Below are 24,101 nucleotides of genomic sequence, written 5' to 3' on the forward strand. Positions count from 1 at the left end.
TACAATAAAACTTCAGAACTACATTATACCTGGAACCCTTTTTGTTTTTACAATAAAACACAACTTCATTGAACCTAAAGCCTGGACGCGTCGCGGATCTAAAAAAAAAAACGACTTAAACGATTTTCCTACAAATGTAACAGTTGACGTATATCACTCAGGACAGAATGACTCGCTCGTTAGGCACACGACGGGAAAACTCGAGTTGGACCGTTATAAAAAGTAAAAAATAAATAAATGATAAATGAGTTAAAACCATGGGTTCGATAACTGGTTTAAACCAAACATTTGTTCAAATTATTTTTTTTTATACATTTTATAATATTTTAGGTTGTATATGGTGTATAATAAAGGTATTCTTTTAAAACATTTATTTTTTAAAATGTTTTTATTGTTTAATTAAAACTAGCCTGACATTACCCGCGGCCTGCGGGTCTAAGTTTGTGTTTACTAATCTAGTGGATTGGATTTAGATGTATGTTAAAGTTAGCTAATGATCCTTTCAAGTTTTTTTTCTTTCGCTACGAAAATAAAATTAGTTTTTGCGAAAATTGGTTTACCCGAAGCCGATACATACATATCTATTAAAAAAGAAAAGAGCGATAGCTTTGTTAAAGGAATGGGATTATAAAGTGAACAATTAAACGAAATAAATTTTAGTACGGGATTCATGAATGAATATAGATCTAGGCCTATCTCAACTCGGCTTCGCAGCTTTCGTAAACGAATGTAGTCTCTTAAAAATGCTTTAGAAAACCAAATTTGAATGTTTATTTGATCATGAAAATATGAAATGAATGGACTATAATTAGTATGTTCATGTGTTAATCTATAAAACTATCTGTGCGAAGAGCAGTTTTATCATCATAGAGTTGAATTAGAGTTTTAGATCTAGGGATGGGATTATAAAGTAAACAATTAAACGAATTAATATTTAGTACGCGATTCATTACGGAATTGTCTAATGAAAGAATGTTCGTCAGGAAATCTGTAATCACAGATATAAGGAACTAATTAATGTAAAAAATGCTTTTGAAACACAAAATTGAAGGTTAATTTTATTATATAATGAAATCAATGGATCTTCTTTTGTCTTTTCATGTGTCAAAGTAAAAAACTATCTGCGCAAAGTGTATTTCTTAAAATTAGATCTAGGTCTAAATCCTTTCTATCTTTTCTCATGTCAACATTGTAGACATGGCCTAGATCCATAAAATACTATAGCTGTAATAGAGTCGGACAACTTTATTTTTTTTTGAGGGTCTTAAGTTTGTTTTAGGGCTACAATACATACACTACGGTCTAAGTTAGTACCCAAGGAACATTCCTGCCTAGTTTTATCAAGATTGGTCAAGCGGTTTTGATGTCTATAAGTAACATCCATCCATCCATACATACATACATACACCACACATTCTACTTTATAATATAGATATGCAAATGGTTGTTTCGTACAAATTGAGTGCTAAAAATATTTGAAAGGCTTCAATAGCATGTAGGCCGAAATCTGTATCCGTGGTATTGGAGTAGGGGTGGACAACATAGTTTTTATCAAGTGTCACATTTTTTTTTAAATTTGGGAACGGGGGGGGGGGGGCGTATATATATATATATATATATATATATATATATATATATATATATATATATATATATATATATATATGTGTGTGTGTGTGTGTGTGTGTGTGTGTGTGTGTGTGTGTAATTACAACTTTAAAAAAAATAATATAGCTAACTATGTATAATGTCTTTTAATTCACAATTATACTGAACTCTACATTTGCATTTTATATTTTTACACTCCCATTTAAGAATTACAAGTTAGTAATTTCTAAAACCATTTTTACTAAAATTTTATTACTACACTATTGTCCTCTATATGGTATTTCACCACAAACGTACAGTTGTACTAGATGTATTTATATAAGATAAGATGTATTTAACTGTTTACTCGCGTGCATAATTTTCCGGAAGTGTGAAACAAACTTATTATTATCCTCGTGACAGCTTTCAAATGACAGTCAGTCAGCATCGACCTCTTTTTACACTTGTTTATTCTCATACCAGACAATGTTCACAAATGTATGTGGACCCAAATAATGGGAATGTTCAATAGCAAAGTTTTAAGTGTTGAAATGCAGCTTCTGGCAAAACTCCATAAAACTTCCGAGGAAGAACTTACTTGAACTTCTACTTTATGTCCTAACTTGCTTGGAGATATGTTAGCTTCTGTGCTAAATGGTGAAGTTTTAGTCTTGAAATTTGTTTTCAAATTTCACATTATAGGAATCCAAATAAGTCTTGTACTTTTCAACCATTTCACTATTAGTAGATGCACAATTTAACAAAGGGAAATGATAAAATCTGTTTTCGCTTCCTTGTCTGAAAAATGGGAAAGCTTATACATTTCGACAGTAAACATCAAGTTTGTTTTCCACTCTTCATTAGAAATATTAGTAACAAAGTCACAGTTAATGTTCTTCAAGGAACATAACAGTATCTTCCTTGAGACCCTAAACTCTTTTTGATACCTTGCCCATGTTAAGCCAGTGGATACTGTTGAGGTACCAAATATCTGAATGTTTAGTTTCCAAATCTTCAAGTACTTTTCGAAACAGTCTGTGGTTAAGACTACTAGCTCTCATAAGTTTGATCCCTGAGATAATTGAGTCAATAGCATTTCGATATTCAATGAAACTTAACATAAACATCCCCGTGTAGAGGTAGTTTCTAATTGGGTTATCGTTCTCTAATTTTATTATCCAACCGAAGTTATTCTCAGTCAAAGTATCGTCACCATCAGCTGGTACACTCGCCATCTTGTTCCATGACAACCCAAGACTTTCAACTCAGTTCTGCATAGCATGAATTAATACTTATCTAAATTTGCGTCATTCCGTGAATGTTTTGACATAATCATAGCTTACTTTAAACTTTTAAGAATAACATGCAGATCTATATAAACGGTATTTTTAGCCTCTTCATCATAAGAATCAGAAGCTTCTATAATTTATATAGATATTTAAACCTATTTATTTTTAATGTATATGCATTTTTTATATATAATCTGTGGGCAAACCTAATATTTGTAGTGGCCACGGGCGCATAAAACCCTCATAGTAATCATCTTCTTTTTTTGAAGTAACGTCTGTATTATATAAGATAAGATAAGTAAAACTCTAGCTTGACGGTTATAATTTTTTAAAATATAAAAAGAAAATAATTTAAATTTGACTAGGAAACTAGAAAATCATGTATTTCCGCATGTAGGCAATATTTATTCAAGTGTTTTATAAATTAAGCATCAAGGATGTTTTGCGCATCGTTTTTTAAGTCTAGCTCTAAAGTCCTATAATTAAAATATTATAAACCAGGGTATATTCTCGGGGGGGGGGGGGAGGACATGGGGGGTGTAAAAATGTTCTTTTTTTCCAATACCTCTTATTAAGTCAGAACTTCATGGAACCAGGAACCTGAAATCTGCATGGACGAGATCTGAAAAATGGTTCTGACGAGTTTCCTAGAAATTAAACAGTTAATGTATATCGCTAAGAAAAGAATTACTATCGCATTGTCCACACAGGGTAAAACTCTAGTTTGACTGTTATAATTTTTCAAAGTAAAAAATAAATACATGTAAATTTGGCTTGAGAACTACACCTAGACCTAAATCCAACATCGGTTTTGAAAGACTGTCACATTCTTGAAAGGGAATTCCCGAATGCATAGGTTCATAGACTCAATAGTTTAATAAAAGTAATGCTCAGGAAAATAGTTACTACTTGTTTATGTTTGTGTAACGTAGTGAGAATGTGTTCACAACATTGATTTAGTGTCTTACTGTCCAAGTCTCTTTCGTCAGTTCATGTGTCGTTCTAGTTTAATAAAGCCTTGTTTTAGGTTCTATACAGTGGTAATTCAATTCTTACAATTATTTATTAAACTAGAAGTTTTCTATTATATGGATTTATGTGTCTTATTTGGAATTTCTTGCAACACTATTCTCAAGTAAAAATAGTTTAAAAAATGAAAAGTCTATTGAAACCCAGAAGAACTAGACATAGAGCCTAGCTCGCCATTGGCTGCTGAGAAGTGGTTTCACTGGCTTAGAACATTGAAACATTTTATGTCCTCAGTCTCTCACTCTGAGATGGATAAAAAGAAACATTGGAAAGCTTAAGTATATTCCAGCGTATTCCAGTATAGAAGCGAATGTGCAACGTTTGAAGATTCAATTGTAATATATCAAAATATATGAGAGTGAAATTATTTTCAAGACACATGATCACTCACTTTCGACAAGAAAACGGGCTGTCTATTCATTCTTACTAAAGGTGAAAAACATGGCAAAAGTCTGTGATTTCAGAGCTGTTACCGCGGAAGAACATTTGGACAAGAGACGCCTTCATAACTGGACTGGCTTCAAACAACGTAAGGCTACGACTCCTAGAGAAGCCTACCTTATCTATACAAAGCGCTTATGAAGAGGCCAGGCAACTTGAGTACTCCCATAACCTTGCTATGGCATATAGCATCAACACTAAAACTCCCTGTGGAGCCAGCGCTGATATGGAAGGCTTTCTCCAACGCCAAAATCAGATCTAGTCAAAGAACACGAGGTGAGTGTGGCTACTGGTAAAAGATACTTCTTTTATGGAAATCACACTAATAATTTAGATGTCCCTCCGGTGACGTTACATGCAAATTGTGCGGGAACAAATGTCATTTCCAGAAAGTCTGTAGATTAACCAAAGAGACACATAAATCTGTAACCTCAGCCATAGTAAAAGAGGGCGATCAGACGTCGAGGACAAAAACTGTTGGATCTTCCTGGGCATCGACACCAGCGTCCGGTCTTACTAAATCAACTATTTCTATACTCGGAGTACCCTTGAAGGCTCTCGTAGATACGGGGAGCAGTGAAAGCTATATATCTTCTTCACTTCAATTGCTAAAAAGTACTAATGGAAGTCCAGAAACAGAATCTACATGTCCTCTACAGATCTTTCTCACGGCCATATTTTCGCTAAAATAAAGTACAAAGATGAACAATACGAAAGTGCGAATCTCTCAGTAGTAGTGTAATCCTATATTTATATTTTATTAGCCAGTACAAAAAACTGATGAAGCCATTTGAAGAAAAACTGAACACTCTTCAGGTCTGTGTGACAAGTCGGATTAAGATTTGGCCATTTCGGGTGTCTAGGGGATTTTATAGTTTGAGAATCCTCATTTGCACATATGAACTACAAGCACAGCGTTATAATGCAGGCAAAAAATGCTATATTTAGATGTAAAATATGTACAGTTTATTATACAAAATAAGATAATGAAAGGTGAAATGCTGTACAGTTGCTATTATGGGATCTAGCTTATTTACATATATAAGATTATCATCATCAGATATTAGAACCAAGTGGTCTGAGTTTCATTAGGCTGGTGGCTTAGCTTTTGGTCCTGTGCTGCACTGGTGAGACGGGTGTGGCTGGTACTGATGCTGTCTGCTAGTGGGCTGGCGTAGTAGATCCAGGCTCCGAGTGCAGTCCAACGTTGTATGGTTGCAGAGCTAAGCTGCGTCTACCATTCAGTTAAGCCAGTGACGAGTCTGTGGCTAGCGTTGTTGCTTGGACTCTTGAAGGATGAGTAGGACTGATGTCTACAGATCTGGTGCCAACAAATCAGCTATCAGCTTTAGGTTGCTAAGATTTCAGGCGGATGTAGCCTATAAATAAAAGCACCAATCCAAAGTGAAATAAGGGAATGAAAATAGTCCAGAGCTCAAGCAAGAGATAGATGTGCTCCCTGTGGGCTCTCCAGCGTGAATGAAATCGGACGATGAAGTTTGTCCATATACACGTGGATAGAAAGGGGGGTGAGTGGCGGGAGATAAGTGCAAAGGTGGTCTAGACTATCTGGCGTCTTTGACAAAGAGATCCTCGCTTGACCGTGACGGCGTTTCCGGGAGATAGACACCGCGCGAAGGTGCGAGTTGAAAGTCCAGGGAGTTAGGTCAGAGGATAGAAAAGAGGGGGGGGGGTATCAGAGCTCGGCTGGATCAAAGGAAATTATACCTTGATAATGGCTTTGCGCTAGACGAACGGGGAGACTGCCGCCCGAGGTGTCGAGTTGAATGGCCCCTTTGAAGTGACCAGCCGCTCCCCACAAGAGGGGGGGATCAACGGATGTTTGCCAAGATAAGAAAAGGGGAGCGTACTCTAGTCAAGAGTCTAGTGTGGCACGTGTCAAGGTGGGGATAGTAAAATGTGACATCTCTGCCATAGGGGGTGGGGTTGGATTGAAGGGGTTGTGGCTGTGTTTTTAGCGCTTGATCGCTAAATTAGTGCAATTGATGACTAATGGAGTGTAAATAAATTAATTAAATGCTTAGACCTGAGTGATATCTTGAGTGAGCTAAAACGGTTCGTCACAGTCTGCACGCTGGAAGAAGCACACAGACGAAAGGAGCTCCTGACTATCACCCATTGCCACTAAATCTAAAAAATATTCTATGTCTGACTCCTAATTCATTTAAACTGAAGACAAGTATCAGGGGCAGGTATGGTGAGAGTGAATGTGTTATTTCTTTGTTACTATTTAAGTATGAAAGAGTTATATCCCTTTGTTTATTTTCCCCAGGCATGAATGTGAACAGTCTACACGTGATGGGTTTGAATGTGAGTTTCCCTTGTATGATAGCGGGAAATTGGTAGTTGGTAGTTTTTTGTTTTCCTGGACTAGTGTTTTGTATATTAAATATCTTTTGAAGTTGATGTCATTATTTGTGTCCTTTTGGGTATTATTAAAGTGTTAAAGTATCAGTCTTATTTCATGGAAAGTATTATTGTTATTCATGGAGTTGAAGTTTATTAATAATAAATAATTGTAAGTAATCAAGTACCTCTCTAATGAGCCAAATCAGACAGAGCTAAGAAATGAACGTCTGACAACAAGAGACTTCTGTAGGACACAATTAGTGAGCCTTTCACGTCCCCGTGGCCAGCCCTAATCATTGTAACAACGAATAAAAGGCAAAAAAAAAGAGAATGGTTATCGACTATAGTCAAACCTTAATTGATTCACTTACTTTGACGCGTACCCCGTGCCAAAAGTTTGAATTGAATACTCAATAGACAGTTCGTTATACTTCAAAAGCGCTTACCACCAGAAACCTATTAAGCACGGTGAAAAGCAGTATACGGCTTTTGAGGCTTGCGGAAAGCATTATCAGTTTTGACGCATTCCAGAGACAAATGTAGTCGCTGCCTTTCAAAGGACGATCAACACAATAATTGAGTAGGAAGGACTACAGGATACGTTCTCATACGTGAAGAACGTTACCATCTGCGACCAGAATCTACAGAGATTTCTCAACGCTGCTAAGAAATACGGCATGACTTTCAATAAAGATAAAAGTGCTATTGCGGCTAATAAAGTGTGCCTCGTATGCTACGACATCTCTCAAGGACAGTTAAGACCAGACTCTGAAAGATTTCAGGCATTGGGAAATCTACCTCTACCACAAGACATTATAATAGACTTCCAACAGTCGAAACAGATGCCATTGCGATCACTGCTACTCTAAATCAAGACTGCCTTCCTGTCGCTTTTTTTAAGAACACAAGGTTGATAAACAAGGTTGTGTCCTAGCACTCACACTGTTCAGTATCATGTTCTCTTCTATGCTGACAGATGCATTCATTAATAGTGATAATAACGGAATGAATGTAACGTATGTATTTGATGGTGGCCTATCCAACCGGAGGCAGCTCGAGGCAATGTATAAAACAAAATCAGCATTAATTAGGGAGCTGCTATTTGCCCTAAATGTCTGCTCTGAAAATGATCAGTGACTTTTCAATAGCATGCCTCACTAATAACACAAAAAAACGGAAGTCTTATATTTACCTGCTTCATGTCAAGCCTACTCGGATACAAGCATTAAGATAAATTGATAGGAAATAAATGCAGGGTCGCCTACCTTGGCAGCACACTCTCCAGAAACGGAAAGGTCGATAATGAAAATAGATAGCGATTGCACGAAGGCGTCTAAGTCAGGTTTCGCTAATACGGCAATTTTCGACGTCTCCTGTCCAATGGTCTATACTGATAATTGTATCCCTCACAATGAACATGATCTCCAGCTTGCGCGGTCAACGAATTGACTACTTTTGGTGTATTTGTTTTTTTTTTAACTTTATGTATTTACTCCCATAGGCTTAGACTTTATACAGGGGCACACAAAAGTAAATTGACGTCATTTATGCATCTAGTCGGTCAAGTATTTTTTTTCATCAACTGACTGACAATATCATTTTAGGTAGCTTAGTTAGTATAATTAGCATAGTCTTATTTTGCTGTGTAATATTTTATGTTCCTTAATATAAATTTTCCTTAATATAAATACTAACTTAAAATAAGACCTTACTGCTCCATCTTTTATGTTCGAAAATAGATGTGAAGAAACCCTTCTTTAGAATAATAAGACCTGTGTTCCAGTACAGCATTTTACTTCGTTAGAAAATCCAATCTTTACCCTGAACCCTAGAGATTTTAAGGTTACAATGTAGATGAAGATAAGAACTTTTATATTTAGGCAGTAATGAATATCTTATTAGCAAATTTCTGTTTACCTAGATTTCATACAAAAACTGTAATGTTAGACGTCTAATCATTACCGTTTGAGAAGTTGTACTGCAAAGTCTTTTATCCAAACCAATAATGGACCTATTATTTCATACAAAAGCTGCAATGTCAAATAACTTGACTTCATTAACATTTTTTTCTAATTTGTGGGGCCATTTAAGTGACCTTCTACAAAGAACAATAACTAGTTCAAATTAAAAAACAGCTCTTTGGGCTCGTAGTTTCCTATTTGCCCTTTTTAGGTATCACAAACATTGTTGGCAATAGAAACTACCGTCTCTCAGGCTTTTCAAACCAATAATTGAACTGAGTTAGACGTCACCAGGTACTTATGTTTATGAGTGCTTAAAAAAAGGAAGTATAATTTCATGCTATTCAACATTAGTATGTCGGATTTATGAAAACATGTACTATGTAAGTCAATGCTCATCTCCTTATAAGTAAGAATGTAGACATTCAAATACCGAAAGCAAACGTTACATCATCGTAAAAAGTTTGTACACTTTATTTCTCCCATGCCCAATCTCGGGTTAAGCTGAAATTTTGCACAATTAATTATTTTACATGACAATCAAAATCAATTTTTAAAAAATTAACCAATTAATTAATTGACTATTGGTAATTAATTATTTTATTTGGTATCTTGAGCAAGGGAAAGAAATCGTAATTGACAGATGATGTGGTATGAGTTGAATTAGTCCCCTCGAGTACTTGAGCCCGAGGTGAAAGGTTTTTGTGTGCATTTAAAAAACGATTATGCAAACATTCTTGAAGATACCCCTTTCTTTCCCCCCCCCCTTTCACAACTGGTCCAGACAAGTGATAGGATCATAGCGCATTGAGAAAGCTAAAATCTCAACAATACAATTGGTAAAAATACATATAATTACATAACTGATCCTAACTTATTGATACCATTACACTTTGTATTTTGTTGTTGTTGTTTTTTTTTAGCGGCTTCCGAAAGGGGAAAAGACGCTATTAGTTTTTTGTGGTTTGTCCGTCCGTCCGTCCCGCTTAGATCTCGTAAACTAGAAAAGATAGGGAAAATCTGACATCATAATATTTCAGACCATTCAAAGTTCTGATGCAACGGCTACTTTTTTCTTTTCTGAAAGCGTAAAACCTATTTTTTTAAAATCAAGTATGCAAGCAGTTTTTTCATAAAAATACACCATTTTTACAACAATTCACGATTAATAGTAACAAACGCAACACTGGAGCTATTTGGCAAGGGTGATAATTATGCCATATTTTTTACAATTGTATTATAAAGTTAAGTAAGTTCTGTCATACTAACTACTACATTAAAAGAATGTTTACTTTTATTTTTAAAGAGAAAAAAAATATTTAGTATAAGTGGAACATAATGTGAAACAAAACTTAATAAGTAGTTTTTCATAATATCGCGTGAACTGTGGAGATATCTACTATGTCTATGGAAATAACTAAAGGAATTTTTTAAATTTTTTTTTCATTGAGGCTTTGAATAAGAAATTTACCCTTTACAAAACAATTACACCAATTAGTTAATCATTATAAGACATCAGTTAGGCCTGGTTCACATCTAACTTCACCTTTACATTTAACTATCCCTTGGTCTGCTGCACCGTCAGGGCACCATGCAAAATCCGTCAACCTTCTTTCTCCATTCTTCTCTGTCATTTGCCTTTGATAGAATTTCATTCTGATATTCTTTCTGAAAATATTGAAATCTGCCTTTTTACCCGCCTGGGTGGACCACTTTGGGGGCCGATTTTGAGTTTGTGTTTACCCACAAACTGTCTTTGTAACCTTTTTAACGTAATTTTTTTTTTCATCCTGGCACATGATTTTAGCCTAATAAATGGCATTGTATTATATCCTGAAATGTGTTACTATTAAGGTTAAATGTATCGTAGATTCACGACGTCCATTAGAGATTTTATTTTTACGTGTATATATTCTCCCTAGCTCATATGTCGTCATCAACAGCAAGCTATGGACATTCTAGCCAACGAACATCACAATCAACTTCTGCAACCACAACTGCCAACACTGGTTTGCGGATTAAGCGAGCTAGATTTAAATACTTCAGTACGTCAAATTTATAGTGTTTAGTTGTTATTATTTTTCTGAGTTTGTATATTCTAAAATACTTTAAATTTTAAGAAAATGATACTAGATTGTATTAAAAAGGGAAAATAAACCTTATGAATTTGTAAAAAAAAAGAATGATTTTGTTAGCGGCCCCCGAAAGGGGAAATATTCTTTGTCTTTTGTGGTTTGTCTGTCTTTTCGTCCGTCCGTCCGTCCCGTTTAGATCTTAGAAACTAGAAAATGAAAATCGGATAATCGTGATATTTTAGATCATTTAAGGTTCTGTTGCAACGGTTCTTTTCCGAAATTCAACCATTTAATTTTTAAAATTTATTATACGAGTGGATTTTTTAAATTTTTAAAATTTATTATACGAGTGGATTTTTTTTTTCATAAAAATACACCACTTTTAAATGAAAAACTTTGATTTTTTAGAAATGTCACAGACTTTTTCATTAATAACTCAAGCTTCATTCGCGCATTGGTACAAATACATTTGCAGCTAAGGTCACAATGGAAAAAGTATAAATGGGCTCATTATAATACAATTTCCATTTATTAACTTACTCATTGAAAAAAATATTGATTCAAATGTTGTTTTGAAAAAAGAACTTCACTTTAGTTGTCAGTTTTTTAAAACGGAATACTGATATAACTGTTTTTGGCATATCCTCATTATAATACACTTAATTGCATTCTTAATAAGATTAAATAAAGCCAAGATTTAGATATTTAGTTATAAATAAAAAAACAATTACATCTATGAATTATTAAGGCAATAGCTTATCTTCTTACAGCTGATTTATTTATTATGTGATACAGTAGTATCACATTAAGAAGCGAACAACATATTCTTACGTTCTTCTCTATCAGGCCTTCTGCAAACACTGCTAAACACAACACAGCACATCTATTACAAGAATTTGACAACAAGATTTTCAATAAAGAATGTGGTGTTTTTATTAGAATTACATCGACAGTCTGTCCAATGACTGTGTAAAGCGTCTAGTGTGGTAGCTTACCTTGTTGCCACCGCTGGCTAGCATCTGTGAAAGGGGAGTAATTTTGTAAGTCTCTCTTGCCAGTACATAGCCTCTCCACAGCAAGTCCCATGCAGTACCTCCTCGTGGTGGCAGATGGAAACTGAGGCTGCGAAGCCTCAGGCTAAACTGCAAGGGTCTCGGAGGAGGTTTGGCCCCAAGATGTGAGGCAGGCATGGCCCGTCTGCGTGCGGACACGCCCTGTTGCCCACAAACCAAACCCCTAGCTATAGGTCAATAGCCGCACTGCCGTGTGTGTGTGTCCCTGTAAGGTCTAAGGCTAAGGGAGTAAACCCTAACAGAAAATCCGGTCCTGGAGCCCCGTAGGCGGGGGGACAGTAGTAAGACTACTGCTCTCTGGCAAACTCCTGCAGCCACCTGTCCCCAAATTGTGATGGATCGCCATCCCTTTGGACCCGGTCAGTATGGAAGAGAGGCGTTTGCTGACGTGTGGGCAGCCCAGCACTCGCAAATTTACCGCCCAGGCTTTCCCCCAGCAATGGAGAGGTCACTCCATCTCTGACAGTAATGTCTTTGAAAAAACACGGAGAGTGGTAGTTACCGGTGATAAGTTCCTAGCTGATTGGCGTAAGCTGGAACGCCAGGGACCACTCTTGACGGTAGGAGGGGCTTTTTAGCCTCACTGGATAGCTACTGCCTGCCTTAAGCCGAGCAGCCCTCGGACAATAAAGTGATATCCCGCCACAGCTTGTCGCACCACTGGGTGCTTGGTGCTAAGACAAAATCAAAAAGCAAGCTGCTCACCCGCACCTGCAAATAAAATTAAAAAAAACCCTCAACATTAATGCGTTTAGCAAGCTGGAACATACGGACAATGTGTCCTGGCTTCAATACTGACCCTAAACTCGTCACCGACATGCGACAAACAGCTATCATCGACAGAGAACTCAGCAGACTAAACATTGATGTGGCCTGCCTGCAAAAAACCAGACTGGCAGTCAGTGGATCTCTTACAGAAAGCAACTATACATTCTACTGGCAAGGAAAACCAGAACAAAGCCCTAGAATACATGGCGTCGGCTTCGCAATAAGAAACAGTCTCGTCCCCTGCATTGCAATGTTTCCAATTGGCAATGAAAGAGTAGCACACATGAAATTTGCATCACCGCAAGGCAAAGTTAATATAGTCTGTGCTTACTCACCAACCCTTGCTGCACCAGAAGAGGGCAAAGACAGATTCTTTCAAGCTCTAGAGGACGTAATTAAAAGTATTCCAAAATCCGAGCACCTCTATATAAATGGAGACTTTAATGCCCGTGTTGGTGATGGAAATGATGCATGGCCAAAATGCTTGGGACCTCATGGTGTTGGCAAAATAAATGACAATGGCCAAAGACTACTTGAGTTCTGTAGCTCTCATGAACTGTGTATAACAAATACATTCTTCTCTGGCAAGGAACGCCATAAAGTCTCTTGGCAGCACCCACGCTCAAAAAGGTGGCACCAGCTTGACCTCTGCATCACCCGAAGGATGGATCTGAAAAGTGTCATCCACACCCGTTCATACCATAGTGCGGACTGCAACTCAGACCATTCACTAGTTCTAAGCAAAATCAAGCTACTTCTCAAGAAGGCTTACACTTCCACTCAACCCAGAACTAGGCGAATTAACGTCAACCATGTAGGTGACCCAGAGAAGTGTGCACTCTTTGGCGAGCTCCTGAACAGTTCGATCCCCTCGTTAAGTGATGAAGAAGACATCTCTATCAGATGGGAGAAATTAAGAGACGTAATCTACAGTTCGGCAATCACCGCCTTTGGGCCTCAAAAACACAAAAATGTTGACTGGTTTGAGGCGAATCTAGCACATATGGAACCTTGCATCGAGAAAAAACGATCTGCACACCTCGCTCATAAGACAAAGCCTAATCCAAAATCTTTGGAGGCCTTCAAAAGTGCTAATAAAGAGGCGAAACAAATGGCTAGAAAATGTGCTAACAACTTTTGGAGGGATACCTGCAACAGAATCCAAGACAGTCTCCACTCAGGAAATAGCAAAGCTCTATTTGATGTCATTAAAGCGGCACTGGGTCCAACAGTGTCTAAGCCTGCCCCTTTCTATCCAAATCAGGAGAAAAAATTACAGATCAAACCAAGCAGCTAGAACGATGGACAGAACACTACCTCGAAGTCTATGCCACACAGAATACAGTAGACGATGTCGCCCTGGCTTCTCTACCAGATCTTCCAGTACTGGAATGCCTAGATGAGCTTCCGAGCCTTAGTGACCTCAAAAAAGCAATTAACTGCTTAAAAAATAGAAAATCTCCTGGGAGTGATGGTATCCCAGTGGAAGTAGTGAAAGTCAACGAATCACTCCTGCTCCCTGAACTCTATATTTTCCTCTGCCGCTGTTGGGAAACAGGTCATGTCCCACAGGACATGCGTGACGCAACTATAGTCACAATATACAAGAACAAAGGGGATCGGAGTGTCTGCAACAACTATAGGGATATCTCTCTCTTCAGTATAGTGGGCAAAATCTTTGCTAGAGTGGCACTATCCAGGCTGCAAGTGATAGCTTCTAGAGTCTACCCAGAGTCTCAGTGTGGATTCAGGAGCGCTAGATCCACTATAGACATGATATCTTCTCTACGACTACTGCAGGAGAAATTCAGAGAGAGAGACAGACCCCTTTACATTGTTTTTGTTGATTTGACTAAAGCTTTTGACATGGTCAGCAGAAGTGGCCTGAGGAAAATAGGTTGCCCTCCCAAACTACTGAAGTTAATTGAGTGTTTTCACGAGGAAACTAAATGTACTGTCAAATTCAATGGAGCCCAATCAGCACCTTTTGAGGTTTGCAGTGGTGTGAAGCAGGGATGTGTGCTCGCACCTACTCTGTTTGGCATATTCTTCTCCTGTCTACTGCATTATGCGTACAGCGACATTAACGAAGGTGTGTTTCTCCATACAAGATCCTCTGGAAAACTATTTAATGTATCAAGGCTGCGGGCAAAAACCAAGGTAAGAAAGCTACTCGTCAGGGAACTCCTGTATGCTGATGATGCAGCTATTGTGGCTGATTCTGATATTCATTCAGCAAAGCTACTTATTCAGGTCTGGGATAAGTTAAGGACTTGCACAAGGAACCAGTAAGTTGTGCGGGCTCGTTTTTTTTTATATCTTAGCTCGTCCGAGGCCATTCCAAACACCATTAAGACAAGTGTGGGCCTTAAGTAGCAGGAAAAAGAAATTCGGCCCTTTGCTTCACTTCTTGTTGTTGGCTGGCGTCCAGATTTTTGCGTAATACTGTTAAGGTCCCACCACCTACCCCCTTCTCGTCCCACTAGCAACGAGTGCCCTCCCCACTTCGCTCTTAACTGAGACGAGACACTCGGCCTGTGACTAGTGGCGTCCTGAAGCTAAAGGTGAAGCAAAGAAAAGAGCTTGTTAGTATTGCCTCGAATAGTTTCCCATTTCATTATAAAACACAATAAGCCCATTAAAATGTTTAATTAGTTTGTTTTACATAAACTTGCTCAGTTTTTTTTACATTTAAAGATTTTTTTTTATTATATACTAGCTTTAATTTTACTCGGCTTTTTTTCTACAAATAACAATACATGCATTGATTCCGTTAGAATAATTAATAACGACGTGAACAAAAAGATGGTAATTTAAGAAATAAATCAATTCATCTAGTAATAAAAAAAAAGATATTGTCTATGAAAATGTTAACCTTCATTTCTGTTAGGCGATTTTAATTTTCTGTTTAGAACTGTATCTTCCATTGTTGAAGAAACGTTATTGAGTGTAGTAAAAGCTTCGCTTTATATCGTGTTTAAGTAATCACACCGAAAGTCTGGTTTATAGTTTGCTAAAGTATCCCCACAGATGAAGTGAATCAGACTATCCATACGATGTGTACACAAAAGTCAAACTCTGTGTGCTGTTACAGCGCACACACATAAGCCAGAGCTGTTTCTCTAAGTGGATCAATGTTTGGTATCCTCGCCTTGGCTAGCTTCCTGAAATTTAATAGTAAAACAAGATTACAAAGAGAGTTTGTGTTACACAAACTCAGAGGCGGCCCCCGTCGAAGTCGGATCCCTGTCGGATCTGCATATTCGCAAATAATATTCAAGAGGTGATTTAATTTTGATGGTCAAAAGTAATAATGTTTCAAAGATTCATTTGCCGTAAATTTAAATTTAAATTAAATAAAAAATAGTAGATTAGTTTTAGTATATTAAAACATTACAATATTGATCAAAACGTTTGGAAATGAAAATCTACACTTTTTTTTACACTTTAAGTTTAGAAATTGAAATTCTACATCTTAATCTAGTCTATTTTAGTCTAAACTAGATCTAGAAATTCTAGATCTAGACTCTAAAATAATTTTAATTAGAATATAAATTCAGATCTAGATATACTGTAATAAAAATCTAGATCTAGTGTAAAAAATCTAGATTAGATCCAAATCAAGATATCATTCCTTTTTTAAAAGCGAGTCACATAACGAGGCTTAATAAACATTACTATACCGAGTTCTTTTTTCATTTCATTTGAAGAATTAATTCCATATAACGTCAGAGGAAAAAAAAACACTACGTCACACGGCCTAGCGAGACTAAAAATCGCCTTCATCGATACGAGCCATTTATCCGAGTGTTCGTTGACTTTGGTGCACCGAGTGCGTTCTTTAAGCATTTCATTTAAAGAATTCATTCCATATGACGTCAAAGGAAAAAAAAAACACTACGTCACACGGCCTAGCTAGAATAAAAATCGCCTTCATCATTACGAGCCATTTATCGAGTGTTCATAGACATTGGTGCACCGAGTGCGTTCTTTTAGCATTTCTTTTAAAGAATTCATTCCCTATGACGTCAAAGGAAAAAAAAAACACTACGTCACACGGCTTAGTTAGACTAAAATATGTTTTTATTAATTCAAGCAATTTTTCGAGGGTTAAGAGACATTGGTGCACCGAGTGCGTTCTTTTAACATTACATTTAAAGAGTCCATTCATATGACGTCAAAGAAAAAAAATTCCATTACCTCACAATAGGCTAGTACCGGTACCATAAAAAAAATGTCTTTATTTACACGAGATATTTAACGAGGGTTCATAGACATTGGTGCACTGAGTTCTAATAGAATTTATTTAAAAAGGATCAAAGCCGCATTGTTTTTGCGTTTTGTCTGTCAGTCGGTCTGTCCGTCATCTTGATATAAAAAAAACAAGAACTAAAAGCTATTAAAAATTGATTAACCTTTATTCTACGTTTCAAAACATCGCAATAATTTTTAGGTATGAACACAATTGAAAAGTTTATATAATAGATTGTTCCGGATGTTTGTATAAATAGTAAAAGAAAAAGAGAATTTCAGATAAATGAAATACCGTTAATTAAATTTTTTGGATGGTCTCGTATAAAAATTAGATGTACTACAGCCATGTGGAGAGATTTTCATACCTTACTTTGGTGTTTGGATTCTGTTTTCCTTAAAAATCGGAACATAATATTAACAATAATTAGATTTTTTAATGTTTTAGGTAGAAAGTTAAATGTACTGTAAGAGAGTAGTGAGTTAAAATATTTTTCATAAAAATCCGTAAAAACATTATTTCGTAAATGAGAAGATTATTTGTTTATTAATTAGAAGAGGGAGTTCAAACAATTATTTGGCGTTAGTAGATTTTTAAATAAATTCGGAAATTTCTGGCGACGATTTATAAGAAACAAAATCCGGAACTTTCTTTATCGATTACAAAACTTCTATGTTATGTTTTAGCAAGAAAATTAAATGTCTAAAAAGTAATTTTCAGTAATCAATTCTAGTAAATTACTTTTTTTAAAGCCCTGAACAACCTATTGTCGATATTTTTAAAATTTGTTTAAAGATGAAAATACGGAACAATTTGATATTGATAACCAAATTATAGTGACGCATTGTCAAATAATATAAGTATAATATTAGTAAATTATGCGACTTCAAACAATCATTAGGCATAATTCATGTTTTATAAAACAATATCCGGAACATTTTTACACTTAATGAAATATAAAACAGTATAGAGATTTTAATTTAGCATTAATATGCTATTTACATAAAAAACGGAACAACATATTATTGATAATGTGCTTTTGCAACGTTTAAGCATGGAAATTGAATGTAATATAAATTAGAAGAGCAAACAAACATGTGTAGGGGTTGATTAGTTTTGCACAAAAAAATCCGGAACAATCAATTTTTAGATAATTAAAACTATTGAGATGTTACGGGAGGAACATTAAAGTGTAAATCAGATTTTCAATAGCTTTTAGAGTTCTAGTTTTTTTTAATCTAATCGTGACGGACAGACCGACCAACAGACAAAACGCACAAAAATAATCTTCTTTTATTCGGATGGGGGCACTAAAGAAAAAATAAATAAAATCTGATTTTTTTAAAAAGTTTAAGGAATTGGTTTAGCACCTGGTCATGTAGCGACGTTACGCTACTGCAAGAAAATCGCTGTATAAAAAGTCCATTAAAAAAAAATGTGCGTGATATTTACATACAAAATGCATTATTAGCCTTTATAAACAAACAGAAATGTTTTCTTTTAATTTTAGCAGCTAGTTGACCAGAAAAAACATCGTTAACTATTATTTATATTTGTTGTAAACATTTCCTGTACATTTTAAAAATATATTTGACTTAGTGATACTGAAAATACACAAAAATTGTCCATCTTTGTTAGCATATTGTAACATTGCCTCCCTTACATTTACGTAATTGTTTTAGAATTGGTATATTTTTATGAAAAAATCGCTTGGATAATTAATTTTATAAATTAAAAGGTTTGCTTTTAGAAAACCAAAAGTAGTCGTTGCACCTAAACTTTTCAAGCCGCATTTAATGATGAAATAATATTTTTCATATCTCTTCTAGTTTTCGAGATCTGAGTGTGACAGACGGACAGACGGACAGACGGACAGACGGACATTTTGCACAAACCTAATAGCGGCTTTTTCCCCTTACGGGGGCCGCTAAAAATTGATTTTCAATAATCGTTTCTAGTTAATTACTTTCTTATTTTAAAATCCTGAATAACCTATTGTCGATATTTTTGAAAAAAAAATTATTTTACATAAAGTTGTTTTAAATTAAAAATTCGGAACAATTGATATTGATAAATAAACTATAGTGACGTTGTGTCAAAGAATATAAGTGTAATATTAGTCAATAATGCAATTTCAAACAATCATTTGACATAATTTATTTTTTATAAAACAATATCCGGAACAACTTTATAGTTAATGAAATATAAATCAGTATAGATATTTTAATTTAGCATTTATATTGCTATTTTCATTAAAAACCGGAACAATATATTAAAGATCATATGTTTCTTGCAACGTTTAAGCATGGAAATAAAATCTAATATAAGTTAGAAGAGCAAACAAATATTCATTGGCATTGATTTGTTTTTCACAAAACATCCGGAACAATCTATTATAGATACTTAAAACTATTGCAATATTTCTGAATGAATAATTAAAGGTTAAATTAGATTTACATTAGCCTCTAGTGTTATTTGTTAATCTAATCGTGACGGACAGACCGACCAACAGACAAAACGCACAAAAATAATCTTCTTTTATTTGGATGAGGGCACTAAACAAAAAATAAATAAAATCTTATTTTTTTAAAAAGTTTAAGGATTGGTTTAGCACCTTGACATGTTGCGACGTTACGCTACTGCACGAAAGTCGCTGCATAAAAAGGATATTTTAAAAAATGTGCGTGATATTTACATACAAAGTGCATTATTAGCCTTTATAAACAAACAGAAATGTTTTCTTTTAATTTTAGCAGCTAGTTGACCAGAAAAAACACCTTTAACTATTATTTATATTTGTTGTAAACATTTCTTGTACATTTTATCAATATATTTGACTTAGTGATACTGAAAATACACTAAAATTGTCCATCTTTGTTAGCATATTGTAACATTGCCTCCCTTACATTTACGTAATTGTTTTAGAATTGGTGTATTTTTATGAAAAAATCGCTTGGATAATTAATTTTATAAATTAAACGGTTTGCTTTTAGAAAACCAAAAGTAGCCGTTGCACCTAAACTTTTCAAGCCGCATTTAATGATGAAATAATATTTTTCATATCTCTTCTAGTTTTCGAGATCTGAGTGTGACAGACGGACAGACGGACATTTTGCACAAACCTAATAGCGGCTTTTTCCCCTTACGGGGGCCGCTAAAAATTGCATATAAAATACAAAACCATGCCAAAAATAATCTCATCTTTCAACAGTTTTGTGAAACAAATGACGAGAAAGATGTTAGACGTGTTGTAAACTGAAGTTCGCTGGATTTCAAAAGCGCTTAGTTAGTGCTCATTTTGTTAAGCTAATAGATACAATTTTAAAATTTGTTTTGAGGAACAGGAAGATTTAATGGTTGGCGATGATTTAAAGCAGGCTAAAAAAATTTTGTAAATGGTAGGTTTCTAATTCAAATGAATGAAACCAACCTCCGACTACAAGGTAAGAAAATAGACTTTCTTTGATTATATCAATTTTTCTTTTATCGAAATATTAAATCTATTTTAAAGAGTTTTACAATCTCACATAACTTGTTCGTTGACAAATTAATTACTGCCTAAGGACATCGATATCTGTGTAACGCACATAACAATGCACTAGGAAGCAATGGCGATTCGCTTCTAGAATGTAATTAACTAAAAAAAAATAAATGACAATTATAAAACATCTGTTACTGATGTTCAAATTGCGTTTCAGCAAAAAATACATTTACAACATTATGTCTACAGTAAAAAGAATGTTAACATTGGAGGCACACCAGAGATAAGGCTGCACTTGAATGTTTCAGTCAAATTCCAAAAATGTGGTCGAAAAATGGAATTATGTTTTAGCATACATGATTAACCTAAATTTAGTGCGTAACAAACCTAATGATTAAGCAAAGAAATAGACTGGATTTAGTCACTAAAGGAGACCTTAGCCTTGCTTTGGCTAATTTAAAGCTTGAAATTTTTAGTATTGTCAGACTGCAGGAGGCACAAGGTTCCCATTAGCTTAATTTCATTTTGTAGTGAATTCAGCAATAATAATACCTTCAAATACCTCGGAGCTATTGTCTCAGATGAGGGAACAAAACCCGAATTATTGGCCCGAATAGCACAGTCCACAGCAGCCCTTTCAAAACTTAAAATAATATGGAAAGATAAGGGCTTAGCCCTCGGCACCAAAATTAGACTGATGCGCTCTCTGGTCATGGCCACATTTTTATATGCTTGTGAGTCGTGGACGTTGAATGCAGAGCTTGAGAGGAGGATCCTAGCAATGGAATTGAGATGCTACAGAAGGATCCTAGGCATCACATTCAAAGACCGCATCACAAACCAAGAAATCAGAGACAGGGTTATTGTAGCGATCGGAGCTCATGACGACCTGCTTACTATTGTGAAAAAACGAAAGCTTAAAACCTTTGGCCACATTACGAGATCTACGGGGCTCGCAAAGACCTTTCTTCAGGGAACAGTGCCAGGGAAAGAAGAAGAGGCAGACAGAAAAAACGATGGGAGGACAACATTAAAGAATGGACAGGCCTGCCATTGAGAGAGGTTCTGAACAAGGCAAAAAAAAGGGAGGAATGGAGAAAGACGGTCGACAAATCTTGACTGGTGCCCCAACGGTCCAACAGACTAAGGGATAGGTAAAAAGGTAAAAAAAAATATTTATATTAAAAATTAAACTAAATTTATATTAAACCTAAAAACATTAGGCCCTAATATTTAATAATTTGAAAGGGCACTTTTCTTAGGATTTCAAAGTCATGACAACAAGATTAATTGTGTGTGTAATCACTGTAAATTCTGTGACAATTTTTGTATAATGATAAATGTCAATGTCTTCGATTCCGAAGATTAAGGCTGAGTGCAGTGTTTCACATAACTACGCTAACCCAATTGTGACCTGCATATTTTCCCGCATTTTGTGCAGACAAAGCCGTTGTCTGCTGGCGGTTTATTTAAGTTTTCTTTCCGTCTTTTGCGCCTGTCTTCAATAATGTTTTTTCTTTGAAACTCAAATGTTTGTCCAGCAGCTTTTGTGAGAGCTCTCCAAATTTCTCTCTCAGAGGCCATCTGCTGCCAGAGAATATTTCCAGGTACTTTCCTCTATGCCAGTAAGGGCGAAATGGCGCCTGAGTGGATCTTTATAGCGCTTACGGGGGGCATCTCTATAATGCCTCCTCTAAGATCGCCTTTGGCATGCGGTCGTCTCCAATGCGGGATAAGTGTTATTGACAGCATAAAAATTAATAAATAGATGGCATTTCTGTTAAATTTGCCTTCTCGAGCTTCTTTATGTTTTTTTAGAGGGTGCGCTGGCGGATTTTTAAAAAATACGAAAAGGGGGCGGTAGGCCAAAAACGGTTGAAGACCACTGCTCTATGTCTAATACTAATCTCTATAATGCCTCCTCTAAGATCGCCTTTGGCATGCGGTCGTCTCCAATGCGGGATAAGTGTTATTGACAGCATAAAAATTAATAAATAGATGGCATTTCTGTTAAATTTGCCTTCTCGAGCTTCTTTATGTTTTTTTAGAGGGTGCGCTGGCGGATTTTTAAAAAATACGAAAAGGGGGCGGTAGGCCAAAAAACGGTTGAAGACCACTGCTCTATATCTAATACTTTAATGTGTTTTTAAAACATATTTCACGCAAATTATCACAAACTTTGCTAAGATATAGAAGGAAGAGCATTAGACTCAGCTAATAATAACAATCATTGTAAGTCATTAAACTAGATCTGACCTAAATTTATATTTAAGACTGTCAATGTCACAAATTATCTATATTAGTTTACTAGCTAAGTTCTAAAGTTGCCACTTACGAAAACTTGAAATCTAGATCTATAAGTATAGTATAGTAGATCTAGTAAAATCTAGATGAGTATTAACTACTGTAAACATAATCTTGAAGCCATTTAGATTTTGTTCTATCTAGATCTTGATCTAATACAAATAATACTAATACTTGAAATACACTTGACTTAATTTGGACAAAACTTAAATTGGTAGGCCTCTGTTAACCTTTAATCACATTAGATTTAAAATATTTAAAGTCCATAGATCTAAAACATTAAGGTCGAATAAGGAAACAAATATAAATTTAAATCCTTGGTGGGATAGCAAACTAATCAAATGACAACATCCTCATTGTGGATCTTAAGGAGGTAAAGGAAACAGCTATTCAGGATGGAAAGGCTACAGTTTTAAAGGGGAAGGATTTGGCAGCTTATGTGCAGCAAGTTGTAAAAGAAGAAATTGAATGCCAAGTTAAAATAAGAAGGAAAAAAAAAGAGATAGAGAGACAAGAGAAAATTAGAAGAGAAGAACAAGAGAGACAACAACAAATTAGAAAGGAATAACAACAAGAACGTCACGATAGAATCAGAAAGGAATAACAACAAGAACGTCACGATAGAATCAGAAAGGAATAACAACAAGAACGTCACGATAGAATCAGAAAGGAATAACAACAAGAACGTCACGATAGAATCAGAAAGGAATAACAACAAGAACGTCACGATAGAATCAGAAAGGAATAACAACAAGAACGTCACGATAGAATCAGAAAGGAATAACAACAAGAACGTCACGATAGAATCAGAAAGGAGGACCAAGAAAGACAAACAGAGAGAACAAGCCAGAGATCATGAAACTAAAATGGAGAAGATGCAACAGCTCAAACAACAGCTCAAACAACAGCTCAAACAACAGCTCAAACAACAGCTCAAAAACAACAGCTCAAACAACAGCTCAAACAACAGCTCAAACTGCACAGACCGCACAGGGAAATAATACAACAAATTCAAACAGCTTGCAGAAAGATGACATTGGAGATTTCGTACAAAGATATGAAACAAGAATGTTTACATTCAATATGCCAGAAGAAGATAGGTCTAAAATATTAATAAACTTTGTACATGGTCAAGCCCTGACAATATGCCAAAGTCATGACCACCAAATTGAAGATAGCTATCAGGTCCTAAAAAGAGAACTATTAAACGCTTATGGACTTCATGCTGCAACTTTTTGGAAAAAATACTTTGAACATATACCATCGTTAGAAGTAGCGCGCCAAACAGCAGCTACTATGGAAAAAATATTTTTTCATAAATGGATTAAATTTAGAAAAACTCTTATGAAGCATTAAAGAATTTTATTTTAATGGATAATTTTATTAACAAGAGTGATCCCCAACTTCAGTCATTTATTAAAGAGAGAAATACTAAATTTTTACTTGAAGTAACAGGCATATAGAGAATCTA

General features: G+C 35.5%; 1 protein-coding gene across 3 annotated transcripts in view; it reads left to right on the forward strand.

Moving 5' to 3' along the window:
- The window catches only part of LOC106058491 (uncharacterized), a 135,006-nt gene extending 124,169 nt beyond the window's left edge, over positions 1–10,837 (forward strand). For all 3 annotated transcript variants that reach the window (XM_056019712.1, XM_056019713.1, XM_056019714.1), the window contains one exon: positions 10,600–10,837. In XM_056019712.1, coding sequence (XP_055875687.1) covers positions 10,600–10,739 — 140 coding nt within the window. In that variant the 3' untranslated portion in view covers positions 10,740–10,837. The remainder of the gene's footprint in view (positions 1–10,599) is intronic.
- Positions 10,838–24,101: the final 13,264 nt, after the last annotated feature.

Source organism: Biomphalaria glabrata, chromosome 2 (genome assembly GCF_947242115.1).
Source record: "Biomphalaria glabrata chromosome 2, xgBioGlab47.1, whole genome shotgun sequence".
NCBI lineage: Eukaryota > Metazoa > Mollusca > Gastropoda > Planorbidae > Biomphalaria > Biomphalaria glabrata.